General features: G+C 46.9%; 2 protein-coding genes across 2 annotated transcripts; one reads left to right on the forward strand and one right to left on the reverse strand.

Annotated features, from left to right (window-relative positions):
• The first annotated feature begins 958 nt into the window (after positions 1-958).
• LOC124661288 lies at positions 959-2,452 on the forward strand. Its single transcript, XM_047199154.1, has one exon. It carries the CDS (start codon positions 959-961, stop codon positions 2,450-2,452), a length of 1,494 nt encoding a protein of 497 aa, XP_047055110.1.
• A 2,585-nt stretch (positions 2,453-5,037) lies between these two features.
• Positions 5,038-12,730, reverse strand: LOC124684108 (L-arabinokinase-like). Its single transcript, XM_047218501.1, has 26 exons — positions 12,641-12,730; positions 12,455-12,531; positions 12,226-12,292; positions 11,955-12,012; positions 11,795-11,862; positions 11,640-11,702; positions 11,223-11,276; positions 11,038-11,140; positions 10,852-10,961; positions 10,634-10,753; positions 10,064-10,120; positions 9,532-9,695; positions 9,289-9,448; positions 8,566-8,649; positions 8,057-8,179; positions 7,779-7,909; positions 7,619-7,700; positions 7,324-7,411; positions 7,167-7,210; positions 6,998-7,093; positions 6,823-6,899; positions 6,508-6,708; positions 6,257-6,422; positions 5,853-5,924; positions 5,505-5,708; positions 5,038-5,318 (listed from the first exon to the last, which is right to left on the reverse strand). The coding sequence occupies exons 1-26, from the start codon at positions 12,728-12,730 to the stop codon at positions 5,193-5,195; spliced, it is 2,685 nt and encodes an 894-aa protein (XP_047074457.1). The 3' UTR covers positions 5,038-5,192.
• Between the last annotated feature and the right edge of the window lie 3,677 nt (positions 12,731-16,407).

The following is a 16,407-nucleotide window of genomic DNA, read 5'->3' on the forward strand; positions in this document are numbered from 1 at the left end:
TTTGATATGAACATGTCAAAATTAACCCTTAAGCATGACAATAATGTTATAAACAATCAGAAGTAGCTAATTCGTGTCAAATCAACATTTATACAACTTCTTCAGACTTCAGGGTCATTTCAGACATTTCATCCTTCATACCAGCAACAGCAGCCATCAACAGCAGTCCTGCCAAACATCAAATCTGCTCTACTCACAACTGCTTTCTACGCATGTCTTTCACGGTTCACCAGCTACAGTGCTTTCAACAAGCTCATGCCCAAACAAACAGGGCCTTAGTCCGGCGTCCTTTAGAGGAGGCGAAGTGTGCTCCTGGACGAAACTCGTCGATCTCCTCCTCCCCGCACCTTCTCCCTCTGATGTGGTACAAGTACCCAAGTACTGTACATATTTTTCCGGCAAGTACGTGCACGCGGTCGAGGCATCGAGGGTTAGAGAGGGGAAAGGAGGAGAGAGATTGTAGATCGGAGATGCGCCTGGTTGCCCCGCCGCCAGCCGTGCGCCGAGCTCCTCCGCCGTCACCCCGTCGCCGCCCAAGCCGTCCTCGCATGAGGATCGAGAGGTGTTCCAGTAGATTCGCCCAAATAAGCAGCTCCGTTGGAAGCTGCAATCTGGAATCGGATCAGCTCCTTTTTGAGCTCCAACCCGCAATGAAGCGGCTCCTTTGGGAGCGTAGTGCACAATCAAGCTGAGCCGCAGTTCGCAATCAAAGCGGCTCGTTTGAAACGAGCTGCAGTCCGACTTCAACCCTCTTTCGGTTCAAATTTAAGGAGTTCAAAATCCTTCTCGGTTTCAATCTCCGACTTGGCGTCAACAGCCTATATAAATCTCTGAGTTGCCGCCAACTAAAGACACCAGGGAAGACGCCAGTTTTCAGCGGAAGCCAGGGATTCCTAGGATTTCAGTTTCAAGAGGAGGCCAAGTCATCAAGTTGCCCGATTTCAGCATCGCCAGATCAATGGGGAAAGGCAGAAGAGATAGGATCAGCGCGTTGCCAGATGACATTCTCGTCAACATTCTCGACCGACTCAATGTCCCCGACGCCGCAAGAACTAGCATCCTCTCCAGAAGGTGGAGTCAGCTCCCCACCAAGCTCTCTCGGCTGATAATAAACGCTCAGGACTTCCTGCCCAAGGGCGTGTCGAACGCCACCGTGTCTGATGACGAAATGGTTCGGGTGAACGCCGCTGCTGTCGAGGCTACAAAGAGCATACTGGCACGCAGGAGTCCAGGCGAGCACACCATCCGCTTCCTATCCGCCGCGTTCTACTTGAGAGACGACGCCCCCATATCCATCGGAAAAGCCGTTGGTCACACGATGGAGACGCACCTGGTTGAAATGGCCCGGTTCAGTCTCATGACGGGGAAAGTCGGGGTCGATGACCTCAAGGATGATGAGCTGGTCATATGCGGGAGAGAATTCATGCGCTTCTTCGATGCCTGTCACAATGCATTCCGTGGTCTCACTAGCCTTGACTTGGAGGATCTGAGGTTTTCCGAACCAGACATATCCAACATCCTTGTCACCTGCAAGCGGCTGAAGCATTTGCGCATGACCAACTGCGACTCAGGTGAGCCCAGCACGCTGCAAATTGACCACTCGCATCTCACTGAGCTCAGTATAGCCCAATCTGCTTTCGAACAAGTTAAGCTGAACTGGCTCCCTCAACTCACGCAAATGACCTTTGATGATTGGATAGATTACCAAGATCCACTGGTTCTTGGCCATGTCCCGTTGCTCGAGACTCTAAGCCTCACAAATGTTGGTCATAGTTTTCACAGGCTGGTCAAGTTAAGCGAGTTTCTTAGCGGCACATCCATACGGGTTCTCAAGTTGGTATTTAAATGTGAGAGGATTTGGGTGCAGCCAGAACGTCCGACCAAAAGTCTGGCATCCGTTTTCCGCCAACTAAGGTTTGTCAATCTGGTTACTCTTCCCGAGGGGTATGATCTCACATGGACAATGTTTATTCTTGAAGCCGCACCCTTACTGAAGGAGCTATGCATGACAGTATGGGATCACGCGTGTATAATGCAAACAGATGAGGAGACAAGGAAGGAAGAATTGTATAGCGAGAACAGGGGTGTTGAATGGGACTCGGCTGCAGCTGATTTCAAACACCACAATTTGGTCACACTTATCATATTTTGCTTCGAATCTGATGATTACATGGTGAGTTATCTTCGACGTATTATGACAGCAGCGGTGAATCTAGAGGACGTGTTCCTGTATAGTAGGTTGGAGTGCAACAACTGCCAGGATGAGAAGCCGATCAGGTTCCCTTGGACTAAAAGACAGAGGATATCAATGAAGAAGAGAGTTACCGAGGGAATTGAGTCCTTCGCCATAATTCACGCTAATTCAACATTGAGGACCGATCATCTTGCAAAGTATCTATACCCAGAGTGCTCATTAGACATATCTAGAAAAATATTACTTAACAGGCAGTGAGATATTAGACATGTTTGTTACTTGGATCAAGAGTTTTTAAATTATTTTGTTTCGTTGGTTTTGTAATCTCTTGTGACAAATGGATGATGGTTACTGGAAGATGTTATCGTGATTTTTTTAAGTAGGTGCACACGGTCTGAGTATCTATATGCATCTTATTGAAGAAAGGTGGTATTTATAATAGTACATGGATGCCCATGCACCTTATGACATCATATAACTTCATCAAAGCATCAATAACATGGTTCTTGCATCACATGGTATCAAGTGTTATAGTAGTGGGGGGTATTTAAGCACAAGAGGAGAGATTGAACATGATCATAATTTACATAGAAGCCATCAAAGCATACCCATTTCTAGGTTCATATTAGCATACACAACATTCCAATGTACAGAAGTTCTGCACTTTGTTGGAACCACGTTTGCGTTGTTATTCAATTCATATATGTCCTAGGAATTGAAAGCGTCGGTACTTTTGATTCTCTAATCTAGCTTCTGGTTCGAAGCCGCAGCTAACTGGCTGGTCAGTTAAATATGGGATCTTCTCCATCAATATGGGCAATCACATTCCCCTCATGTCCTTGAAGTATGTCATTGACTTGCCACATTTGATCGGACTTGTGAAAGGAATTAAGGATGCCCTGATCTTTGACAAATCTCTTAGCTATGGAGACATCAAAATTCTTAGTTGTAGTTCCTTGCAACAATTGCCTCAACAACAACAGGTGGTGTTTTGCGTGATTCACTCCCAGAAGGTGTGGCCACGAAAGAACCCGACATATTTATCTGTACTTTTGCAAATTGTACGTGTGTTATGCGTTTATGCAATCAAAACATACATAACACTGAGAAATCATGAGCACTTGCTTTCTTAGTAAGTACCACCATACACCCCAACTAAGGTTTGTGAATCTGAAAGGATTTGGGTGTGGCCAGAATGTCTGACAGAAAGTTTGGCATCCGTGTTCTGCCAACTAAGGTTTGTGAATCTGGTTACTTTTCCTGAAAGGTCTGATTTCACATGGACAATGTCTATTCTTGAAGCTGCGCCCTTACTGAAGGAGCTATACATGACAGTATGGAATCACCCATGTATAATGGAAACAGATGAGGAGACAAGGAAGAATAATTGTATAGCGAGAACAGGGATGTGGAGTGGGACTCGCCTGCAGCCGATTTCAAACACCACAATTTGGTCACACTTATCATATTTTGCTCCGATTCTGATGATTACATGGTGAGTGTTATCTCCGTTGTATTACGGCAGCAGCGGTGAATCTAGAGAACGTCTTCCTGTATAGTAGGTTGGAGTGCAACGGCTGCCATGATGAGAAGCCCATTTGATTCCCTTGGAGCAAAAGACAGATGATATGACTAAAGAAGAGAGTTACTGAGGGAATTGAGTCCTTCGCCATAATTCACGCTTATTCAACAGTGAGGGCTGATCATCCTGCAAAGTATATGTACCCGGAGTGCTCATTGGATAAATCCAGAAAAATGTTGCTAAACAGGCAGTGAGGTGTTACATGTTTGTTACTTGGATCAAGAGTTTCTAAATTATTTTGTTTTGTTGGTTATGTAAACTCTCGAGACAAATGGATGATGGTTACTGGAAGATGTTGTCATGATTTTTTTTAAAGTACGTGCACATTGTCTGCGATATGTATCTTACTGAAGGAGGGGATAATTATACTAGTACATGAATGACCATGTGCACCTTATGACATCATTTAACTTTATAAAAGCATCAATAACATGGCTGTTGCGTCACATGGTATCAAGTGTTATAGTGGTGTTCCTATTTAAGCACAAGAGGAGAGATTGGACATGATCATAATTTGCATAGAAGCCACCATGCGCACTTGAGGCCAGAGTATAGCATACCCATTGCTAGGTTCATATTAGCATACACAACATTCTAATCTACACAAGTTCTGCACTTCTTTGGAACCGTGTTTGCATTGTTATTCAATTCATATGTCCTAGGAATTGAAAGCATCAGGATTTTTGATTCTCTAATATAGCTTCTGGTTCGAAGTTGAAGCTCACAGGATGGTCAGTTAAATATTAGGGGCAATCATTAGGGGCAATCATGACAATCACACTCCTCTGATGTCCCTGAAGTATGTCATTAACTTCGCACATTTGATCGGACTTGTGAAAGGAAGTAAGGATGCCCCGATATTTGACAAATATCTTACCCATGGAGACATCAAAATTGCTGCCTCAGCAACAGGTGTGTTTTGCACGATTCACTCCCAGAAGGACTGGCCAAGAAAAGAACCCGACAAACTTAACGCGAAGTGTACATACGCGATGCGTTTATGCAATCGAAACATGCATAACACTGAGAAAGCATAAGTACCACCATACAACCCATCTTTTTTTCCCCAGGGCATGGTCAGAGGGTGTGCATACCACAAACTTATCAGCCAGGCATATATAGGCAACATAACCGATTGTGTGAAAAAGGACCATGCTCCCGAAAGAGCTTATTATTGCCAACGTCACTGCACTCTGAGAGTGGGTATTAGTAGCGGTGATTGAATAACCGTGAGGTATCCAGAACGAATGTGCCATAGAAAGAGTTCATGATGAGTGTTAAATCTGGATTGAACGTGCCATAGAAAGAGTTCACGGTAGCTCCAATCGCCTAACAAATGTAAGGCCAGATACCTTGTTTCCAAATCTATTCAACAGACCTGATCTGCCTGGGTACAAACCAAAGCATATCACTTCATTATGAGATTGGCGACGAGGGCCGCCGCCATCGGATCTTCAGGTGGCCAAACTTGCCAGCACCGGGAGACGACCCGTCGAAAAGGATTGGCTGGTATCCTGTGGCTGCCTTGTACCTTTCTTGAATCTGAAAATGCACAATGGCAAGTTAATCTCTCACTCGCACAAAGCATAAGCACCACAGTCAGTGAATACTTTTTTCCAAACTGCCGCCAAAGTGCGACACAACAGAGTGAATGCTTGGGAAATTGAGCTACTAAATTGACCATGATTCGCTACATGGCGATGTGATCAGCACTTAACACGAACTTACCTCGGCAATCTCTTCGGCGCTTTCGAGGCAGTTCTTCCCAATAACGCAGACCGAACCACCAGACCCTCCGCCCGTAATCTTTGCACCGAATAGACTAGGACTTCCATCTTCTCGAGTCTTTATATGCTGCATTTCTTGTACTAGATTGACCAGCCTATCGGTGCCGTCAGAACCAAGACCACATGCATTATAGCTGTAGTGGCACTGCCAAGTGCCAACAATCGTGAGATGTAAAAGATGCCAGCATAATGAAGGGTAAACTTTTAGAGTCTAGTGAACTGGAATTACACATTTTGTGGAACAAATGTACACTGCAACAAACAAAGTAGTCAAGAGATTCAAATTCACCTGGTACATAAGTTCTCCAAGGGCTGCCAATTGCTCATCTGTATGAGCTGCTGTTAATAATGCTTTGAAGGTCTATATGCCAGAAATAAAAGAATGTTCAGTAGTAATATCAACAAAAAATGTTGTTCTTGCTGTTTTCTATTTCTTTGGTGAAGGGAAATCCAATGAACAATCATTGTTAGAGAGAATTTAGCTTTTCTTTTGGATAATTTACACAATTATGCCACTTATGATGATACCACAAAATAAAATAAGCATTGTCATGCAGCATGTTCCAGAAAAACAATGAAAACTCCAAACAGGTTATAGCCACAAAAAAAAAGGAAACATGCTTTTCATTTTCAGGAGAAAGAAAAAACAGAGAAGATAGCAGACAAACAAACAATCTGGGTAAAAAATCAAACCTCAACTCGGAAGTTTTCATATATGGGATGCCTAGTAGGCGCCTTCACGCTGTAAGACCTCTTTGGATCAATTACTGTTACCGTGTCATTGTGGTCTCCATATTTCACTAAAAATGCATCTCCAGTAATGATCTCCGGAATATCTTTTGAATAAGCAGCTTCATATCTGAAATTTCGATTTTATCATAAGAAACTACTATACATGTAATGTCCGGAATGATCCATGTTTCGGCGCATTAACTAAGTGTAACCTGTGAGGTGGTAGGTTGCACAAATACTCCATGGAAGCTTCAGAACTCGGTACATCCCTGCCATTTTCTTTAGAATCATCGGCCCGAGCAGAGGCATCTGAAGTTGAGGATACCGATACTATGTCGGATGCTGCACACTTGATCATCTTTCGTCCCATATAAGTGCCTATCCTTACAGATCCATAATCTCCCCCACCAACACTGTTATCTCAAGACATGACAGAATACCTCAATTAGATACAATCCTTCCAATCACAAAAGTATGTCCCCACAAGGTCACGAACATAAAATCTGAGCAAGGAAAAAATATTCTACCTATGCCGTATTCCAGAGTCTAGACCCCAGAATCGCATATGATTAGGAATTGTAACCAATTCCTTCACTTCTGCAGGCTGCAGCAAAACTGTGATTGAACAAATACAGAAGCAAGATGGTTTGGACTGGAGTTGGAATAAATTCTAGCCCCTACTGGATTCTGATTACCACTAACCTGGCAAACCATTGCAAGGAGTTTGTTAGCTTCGCCACAAGCGGATGTCATTTGGTCCATGACCCCGCATGGAGCTCCAACAACATGATTTTCAACCTGAAAAATCGTAGACCTATAAACTAATTGTCAGATTTAGATTTACAAGCAGACTTTTTGGTTAAGATCATACCTTTTGACAAAGCAAAGCAAGATCCCTTGGAGTAATGTTTAAACCTGCAGACAAAAAAGAAACAGATATTTTTAGCAAAGTCTAAGAAGATTAGTCAAATAGATGGCAGGATTAGGTAAAAAGCAAAGAAATGTGATTAGGGGTAAAGGTTGCTAACCATAGGCAGCTGCAATAGCAGACATCGTGGCAACCTCAACTGATGCAGAAGAAGAAACACCTTTGCCTTCTGGCACAGCAGAAGAAACCTACAGTTGCAGGGCAGAAATTAAATAAGCATCTGATTCTGTAACTACATAATTCTTATCATATGCATCCAAAAAAAAAAAAACTCAACTAGTATGATGCTTTGATTTGACACAATTCCCTAAATAGAGCATACAAAATGATTTTCTGCTGACAACAAAAATTAAAATGCACATTTAATGGAGGACAAGAAGAAGCTATGTGCATACCAGAATGCTCATGCTATCAGCGAACTGCACACCTAGCTCAGTCATCAAGATTAAAATTGTTCCGGCGACATAAGCAGCCCATCTGAGACCGGATATAGTTTGCAAATATGTGAGTATAACTTTTCACTTAGAATTCTGTAGAAAAATACAAGATACTTACTTTTGTGATGGGTCCTGGCAGAAAAACCTTCTGGCTTTTTCATAGGATATTGGTTTGTCACCATCCATAAAATCTGACAGGTCCATATCAAAAGTTGGTGCACGGTTACTCAAATCAGAACCAAATGAAACCTGCAAATAAATGATAACACAAAATAGCATTCTCAGATTTCATCACAGTTACAAGAATTATGCATTAGGCCAAAAATGGGCATTGTCGTCATACGCAGATAACTAAATAAAATAGTGGTGACAAAATCTTGAGGATTGATGACATACAATTTGTACCACAGGTACCACCGCTTCCTTCTCAAGCTGTCTTGCTTGTGTATGCTTCCATAGCTTCTGCTCGCTGGGATGATTTCTCTGGATAGCAACATGACAGGCTTCCCGAAGAGGCAACTGGTGGCATCAAAACTTCCCATCACAACTAACTACAATATGATCTGACGAAAATAATACTGCACTTATTTCCAAAATTTTATCTAATTATCTGTGATACTGAAGTAGATTCATGAAAAGTCAATTCCAGGTTTTTGCACAGCATACTGAGCTTAAAGATACACAATATGAGCTAAAATCATTTCGTTATTCTAGAGGATAAGGTTGCTTGTATCAGTTGCAACAGATGTTAATGGTAGTCTTGGGACCATAAAATATTCCTAAGAGTTACAACCTCTGTTCCTAAAACGTCCTATATTTATGAAACGGAGGGAGTAAGTAACATTATACTATCTAATGTAAAATCAAATACATACATGTCATTTTTCACCTGCAGTTAAGTATACCTGCAAAACAAGACTTCCTGAATAGTCGGCAATGCCACCCATGACATCTAACCGTCCAGGTGCCCTTGCTACATATATCTCCCTCTGCAAAGGAATCAAGAGAAAAATAATTATAAGAACCAATCATTTATCCAGTATTTCGGATAACTAACTTCCGTTGTCAATAACTTCACAACAAGAAAAATTAAGTGCCCATTCCTCCTTCCACAAATGCTTGACAAAGTCATGTATATGATCCAATACGGGAAAACAAAATAAACATGAGAAAAGGAAAGATCAATGAAAGAAACAGAACTTTTGGCAAACTAAAAAAGCAAAGGTGGCAGGTTTCAACACATGTTGCACTGCATAAGGGCTATGGAGCTAACATGGTAGAAATTGTGGTCAACAATGTGAAACTAAAAAAATATATGCACACTATCATACAATTTTCCATCGAGTTGCACTTCATGACAAAACTTGAAACCGGCATGACAAGTTAGCTCTACATGGTCTGTGCAAACTAAATAAAAAATGAACCACAGTTGATATTGATTGAACCTAAATAGTAGGCGAAAATTATATATTAGCAAATTTCAAAACGAAACTTCACAGAATACTAAAAGCTGGTTATTTTCTCAAATTTAGGAAGATATTATCTGGTTTTACAAGGAAAGCAATTAGCAATACTTGGTTCATATAGTGGCACAGGTTACAAAATTAACACAAAGGAATGGATAGTACCTCCCAGTCAAAGAGCACAGATGCAGCAGTTCTCTCTCGGGATTGCACCTCAGAATTCTTGAACTCACTTCCAGCAAGTCCAGATAAGCTCTTCAAAAATGTCATGGTATCTGTTAAGCCTTGCAGGTCGCCATGAAGTATCTCAAAGTCTTCACAGCATCTACCAGAACCGATATTATATGTCAGTAACCAAAATTTATCACCTGGAAAAGTATCGAAATACGAGAAACACAGTAAACTCACGATTCTGTGCTTCCTTCTTTTTCAATATTTTCTAAAATTGGATGAGCCCCAATTTCTGCGCCGGAAAGAGAATACCAGTCAGGAATTTCTACATCTTTCCCAGGAGTCCTCTGTAGTTGATACCCTAACACTATTGCATCTTGCAATCGTCTTGCCCCATTAAACTGTAATTACAGATAGAATAGGTTGGTAAGTTCACACCACAACACTAAAGCAGGCTTTTCTGAAAAGTTACTTACAACTCTAATCTTGTTTGGATATGAAAAAAAGAAACCAGATCTGTGGTCAACAAGTGATAATTTTACTTGCCACAAAACATAGGTTCTAAAGTACGCTACTGGTCCTTCCACCTCCTTTAGGAAACAAGTATTTTGCATATGAAGTACAAGAACCAGAGAATTTCGGGTGAAGGCAGATGCAGAGACATATAATGAGTGGACTACTGGGTATGGAAATACATCTCTATAATAATCACATATTAAAATAGTGTGTAATCTCACTGATCAGTTAACAATCGTGTAGAATGTCTCACTTTTTCAGAAACACACTTCTTTCCAACAGCAATGTCCTGAAGGGTCCGAGCAGCCACCTGCATGGTCGCATGGACAAGTTTTAGCTTACTGACAAATATTATGACTTTCAGTAACTCAAGCCAGGGTTACCTTTCTAGTCCGATTTTTCTAAAAAGAATATGACTTATGTATGATATAGTTGATTTAGTGAACTAATAATTTATCGTTTTGGTGTATATATCAGTATGAAGGTGTTAATGTCAAAGTGACTGTAGGCAGTAGAATAGCAAATGTTCTAATCGAATTGACTGTAGGCAGTAGCATAGCTCAATGCAGTGGCACATTGTCTCTCTTGCTAATGATCAGAGTTCCATTGTCATTAACCATGGACTGGATGGGTTATTTCTGTGGATTTTGAGTAGGATTTTCCGGATTCAAGCCTGTGCCATGTGTTTTCTGAGATTAAGATGATTACACTAGCCGATTGTACCGCAATTGATTGCATGAATAGTTCAAGTCCTGACAAACTAGGATGTGATTATGCAACAATAATATAGGATCCCCCTGTTGGGGAACATGCCGGAAATTACCTGACCACCATTTATTGGGCCATCATAGCATGGTTGAAGTGTTAGAGCGCGTAATAGATAAGGTTTCCAGTGCCCAGAAAGAAAATCCCTTCTAATCATCTCAATACTGTTTTGGTAATGCTGAAAAAAGGGGGACAGAGGACACCACATTAAGGTATTTTTAACATAGCTATACTAAGTTATCTATATTATACTCTGATGGTAAGAAATGTTTGAACCTCAAGCAAATTCCGCAAAAATGGCTCTTCATTAAAATAATCTCTGCGGACAAACACAAATGGCAGTTTGTAGGCCAAAGCCTCACTTGCAGTTCCATATCCGACTTTTCCTATACGAGACAGACAGTAAGTGTCTAGCAAGAATAAAAATAAAATCAGCAGTCAACACATAATGCTATTTATTACCAAGCATGCAGTCAGATGCAGCCATAACATCTGGTGTGTAAGTATCTTTTGCAAGCTTAATGAAGTTTGGGGGAAGCTCTTGAGAATCAGATGCGCCACATACCTTTATGAAGAGAGTACTAAGTTGGCTTCAGTAATACACACACATTTATAAAGAACAGAACTCTACCACAGAAAAAACATACCAAACAGATCCAACCATCAGGCAGCCATTCTTGCTTCAGTTTCCATCCTGCTGGCTGGGGATAATAGCACATTGAGATGCTTATCTCATAAACATAAAAGCATAAGATGATAGGACCATTCAACATAGAACATATAAGATTTCTGATTTTAACAAAGCAGTGCAATCTTATTCACACATATATCTTTCTTCTGAAAATTAGTATATAGTGTACTCAAAATGATCTTAATGTTTGAGGAACATCACTTCAAAATGATGTGTGTAGATAATATCTAATACCCTTGAAATTTCAAATAACTACACGTTACTTCAAGTTGATCTTCTAGCTAATTTTTTTATTACCATGAGTACTTCTAAAGTCTAGTGTTTGTGTTCCCCTTTACTGCAGAAAGTAAAGAAATATGTCTCTTAAACCGACCTGTCCACCAAAATTGAAAATGACAACCTTAGCATTCTCCGCAATCCCGAGGTCCTTCCTCACCTAGTAGATCAATATACAAAAAAATAAAAATTAGGAAACAAGGGAGGTGTTCAAGCCTGTGGCACATCCTTCTCTAGCAGAATCACACAAACCTCAGATCTAGATTTGCGCAAACCTCTTACGACAAGAGGCACATCAGTGACATCACGAAAAGCTGGCACTAAAGAGTGAATGAAACATTCAATTATGTTTATTACTGAGAAGTCAAGCATACACTTTTGCCAAAAAAGAAAACGAAACAATTGCACATACTAGGGCAGTATCCAGGTAGGCGAAGTAATATCTCACAATGAGAATAATCCTCCGCTATCTGTAAATGTTGATAAGATAGATCATCGTCAGTAAAGGTGTTGATGAGCATAAATGCAGAAAAAACAAGAGTGTTAAAGGGCACAGTAGCAGAGAGTCAGACCATACACCATAGAATCAAGAATTATTTGCATATAGCCTTAAGATCAAAAGTTGAACACTTGCAAAGGAAAGAAAAAGCAATATAGTGATGCTGAAAATAGTAAAAGTGAACCTGCCAAACAATAGATCTGTGATGATACCCGGCCCCCACAATGTATTCCGCATATATGTAGTCCCAACTGCAATTTGTACATAGCAAAATCAAATGCAAACTTCACCACTGCTATTTCTAGTGCAAGCGCAGGACAACATATAGCAAGCAAGGGAAGCAAGGACACCATATGCTAATGGTTTCGGGCAATGCAGTAGAAAACACAGAGGAAAAAAGGCAAAAGGCTCACCTAAAATTCCCAATGCACACCGAGCGGATACCCGCATCCGCAGCCGCCCTGCACACCACAGGAACAACATCCGAGACCTATCCCAGAAGAAACACCACTCAGTTCATACATTGTAGCCATGATACAGAGGCATCGATTTGACATCGACCGAATCATGGTCATAACACAGCAGAGTAGCAGCAGTACCACTAGGTCTGCCTTGACGGCGCCGAGCCACTCCGCCTCCGTCTTCAGGATCGACTCCCGGGGCACCACCGCCGTCTGCTGGTACTGCATTCCATAATCACGTTCTGGTCAGACAAGCACAACGCGCGCAGAGGCAGGCCAGTAGCGCAGGGAGTGAGGAATTCTCTTTGCGGGACCTTCTCGAGGGAGGCGAGGGGGTCGACGGTGAGCGGGTCGGACTGGACGGCGCCGCAGTCGAGGAGGACCTTGCGGACGTGCACGAGGGGCGAGCGCAGCTCGGCGGTGAACACGAACTCCGGCACCGCCGTCGACACGTGCACCTCGTGCCCCGCCGCCACCAGGTGCCGCACCACCTGCGAATTCCCAGGCCAGCGGAGTCAAATTTGGCGGCGAAACGGACGAGATGAGATCGTGCTGGTCGAAATTGCCGGAGGAGGAGAGCTGGGAGGGAAGGGGCGGAACCTCGATGGCGCGGGTGGCGTGGCCGAAGCCGTGGCCGGTGAGGTAGAAGGCGAAGACCAGGCCACGCGGCGGCGATGGCCCGCCGTCGCTGCTCGGCATTGCCGGCGAGTTGCCGGGGAGCTCTGGATCCATCCAAGTGCGATGGGGCGCGTCGGCTGTTGCTTCGGTTGTGTAACTACTAATCGGAGTGACTGAGTCCACACTCCACAGTACCGACTACACTACTCAACTACCACGACGACCTGTGAGAACGTACCGTTTACTCAAGAACATTGGGCGCTTGTAAGAGCATCACGCCGCTTCATCCGGCGATATTGTCATTGCAGTTGGAGGAAAATTTAGCGCAGGAGGCCTATCTTCCCGGCCATGAGCCGAGGATTGATGTAACGAACTTCGGCGAATTCAGACAAATTTGGCGAGTTCGTTTCAAACATAGCGAAATTTAATGATATTTAACATATAGAGGCGAGTTCGTACATAAATAGGCCGAATTCGTACATATATTTGATTCGGCGATTGGCAAACTAAACTTAAACTAAATAGCGGCCTACTACATGCCGAAATGGCGGTAGAAGGACGTGTAGTCGCACGTCGTCGTCGTCGCTCGAGCCGGCGTTGTCCTGAGGCGGCGGAGCCTCGTACCGGTGGCTCGTGCCACGGCCGGCGTCGCCGGTGCGTGGCGGCGACGGAAGGTACATGTCGTCGTCGGCCTGCTCTCCTCGAGCTTCACCACCTGCTGGGCGCGGCGTTCCTAGCGGCGGATGGTGCGGCGGCGCGAATGGCGAGTTGACGCGCGGCGGCCGGATCCGGCGGTGGCCGGCTGCCTGCTCGCCTCCTGGCGCTCCGATCACGCCCGGACCGGTCCGGTGCGAGCGTCGTCCGCGCGCTTCTCCTCCTCCATGTCCTTCGGCGACACGGCGATCGCCTCCGCCATCGCGGCGTCCTCCACGCGTTTCGCCTCCTCCTCGGCGAGCGGTTTGCGGCGGCCTCTTTCTTCGTCTTCTTCCGGCCGCTCGCGGCACGGAAGGGCTGATCGCGGATGATGAGGGCGCCGGCTAGCTGCGCCCTACGGTCGGCGGTGGCGGCCGCCGATTCCTTCTTGACGGTCGCCCGCTCCACCGCTGGCGGTGGCCGCCGTCGACCCGCCGGACCTAGACACCGACCGCGAGCCGAGACGAGGAGGAGGATGACACCATCCTCCTCGGCATCCACGAACTACCGTGTCGGCGGCGACACGGTAGGCGCGCCGGCGGCGGCATCCCGGGATGGGGGAGTTCTGTCCTCGATGTGCGCGAGCACATTTCGAGGGTGCGGTCGGGCGCGCTCCACCATCGGTGGCGGCCGGCGGCGTTATTCCTTGCCGGAGAGGAGGAGGGCCGTCGTGCGCCGGATTTCGCGTTCACACTGTGGCCGGAAGAACGCGATCCACGATTCGCGGTTCTCGGGGTAGAAAGCGCGGATCCGCGCGCTGCTCATCACCGAGAGTGGCGAGCACCTCGTTGATCGGCTGTTTCGAGTGCGCCCCCACCGTTGGTGGCGGCGGGATCGGCACGCCGCTGCGCTCAGCCTCCATCCCCCCGGTGCGCGTAAGTCCGGCGGCACCGGGTAGCCCGCCGCGTGGAGGAGCCGTCCCTCCCATTGGTGGAGAGAGCGGCGGCCGAAGCCGTTGTTGGCCGCACCGTCGTTCGCCATTGCTACCTCTTCGAGTTCGGGGGAAGATTTGGTGGAATGCGAGTGAGAGGAGAGGTGAATGCGAGGCGAGACGCGGTGGTTCGGCGATAAATAGAGGTAGGCGCGCGTGATACTGGGCGACGGCATTAGCTCACCGCGTGGAAGCTACGCGGCCGGCGAATGCGACCGGCGGCAGGCTTTACAGCGCGCGGAAGAGCGATGCGGTGAGGACGACGATCGTGGTCTCTCACCGACAAGTTGGGGCCACCGGACGCGCGGGAAGTTTCCTCGACGTTTCGCGCGCTTTCGTTTCGTCGGAGTCCCCGAGCCGCTCCCGGGGGCCGGGGATGGCGTCGGGATCGCCGGATGAATTTAGGCCCAAATCCGGACGAAAACGAGGAACCGGGGCGCGGCCCGGGCCGGGTACGCCGTCCGGATTGGAAAAGCGTCCATCGGGGGCCTAGTCGGGGAGACGAGTGGAGATGCTCTAAGGGCATCTCCAATGCGGCGACCCATCCCGCGTCCGCGGGTCCGGATAGGTCCGGCCCGAATAAAGAATTCGGCCCGACATGCGGACCCATCCCTAAAACGGATGGCCGCGGCATCCCGGGACGACACAAAACTCTGGCCCAAATGCGGGATGAGTTTGCGTGGCCGCGGACACCGATGGCTGGCCGCTCGCGTCCGCCCCTTGTCGCGCCCCGGCCCGCGTGTCATAGACAGAAATAGTTTGTCTTCATTAAAAATACCCATTACATTTTTTTGTCTACTACTTCTATCCTAATACGTACGGGGCGGCGGCCTCGCGCGACTCCTCGCCGACTCGGCTGTCGGGGGCATGGATTTCACTCGACGCGGGCGGCCTGTGCGCGTGAGTATTCCACTCCGGCTTACGAGCTGGGTGGCGCGGCGGAGGCCTTCATCCTCCTCCTTTCCGTCCGCGCGCCTCGGGCGCGCTCGCGCTCGCGTCTGCGGCGGCACCATCCGCTTCCCGCATAGCTCCAGCTCCTGCGGGGCGGCGCGTTCCACAGCGGTGCGCGCCTCCGGGCGGACGCGGCCGGCGGCACGGGCCTCGTGGTTCTCCTTCCGCCGGCGCATGCGCTCTTGTCGGCCGCGCTCCACCGACGCGGCAGCCTCCCGGGCGCCTTGCTCGGGCGAGGGCATCTGGATGAGGTGACGGGCTGCTCGCATAGCTATCACATCGTTCTTACGGCCGAGGAGGTCGCCTAATCGGTGGCGGCCGGCCGGCAAGTGGCATCGTGCTCCTTCGTCACGCGCGTGAGGTCGGCGAGACGCTCCTCGATGGCGGCGTTGATGTTCGCCGGCGCGAGGTCCTCCTCGTCGACGGGCTACTCCTCCGCGGCGGCCGCCCTCCTCCGCGGCCTCGTACCAGCCGTCCGCGGTCTCGTGCCCGGCCGTGCGCGGCCGCCTCCACCATCTCCGCGTCCTCTTCCTTCTTCGCCGCCGCCTCGGCGGTGACGCGGAGCGCCTTGTCGTCGGCGACCCGCCGCGCGTCCGCGCGCTCCTCCTCCTCCGTCCGCGGGAACCTGGCCCGGGCGGCGATGGAGAGCTGGCCCACGCGTGGCCTGCGGGGTGCGCGGCATGGCGATGGAGAGGGCGCCGGAGGAAGGTGG

The sequence above is a fragment of the Lolium rigidum genome, chromosome 1 (genome assembly GCF_022539505.1).
Source record: "Lolium rigidum isolate FL_2022 chromosome 1, APGP_CSIRO_Lrig_0.1, whole genome shotgun sequence".
Lineage (NCBI taxonomy): Eukaryota > Viridiplantae > Streptophyta > Magnoliopsida > Poales > Poaceae > Lolium > Lolium rigidum.

What these genes read in the sequence shown, in the direction of transcription:
- LOC124661288 (XM_047199154.1), top strand. Translation starts at nt 959, where the DNA reads ATGGGGAAAGGCAGAAGAGATAGGATCAGCGCGTTGCCAGATGACATT.
- LOC124684108 (XM_047218501.1), bottom strand. Translation starts at nt 12,730, where the DNA reads ATGCAGTACCAGCAGACGGCGGTGGTGCCCCGGGAGTCGATCCTGAAG. An exon ending in TTTTCAATTTTGGTGGACAG is followed by an intron (nt 11,277 to 11,639) that starts GTCGGTTTAAGA and finishes TATTATCCCCAG; the next exon opens with CCAGCAGGATGGAAACTGAA. An exon ending in GACTCTGGAATACGGCATAG is followed by an intron (nt 6,709 to 6,822) that starts GTAGAATATTTT and finishes TTGAGATAACAG; the next exon opens with TGTTGGTGGGGGAGATTATG.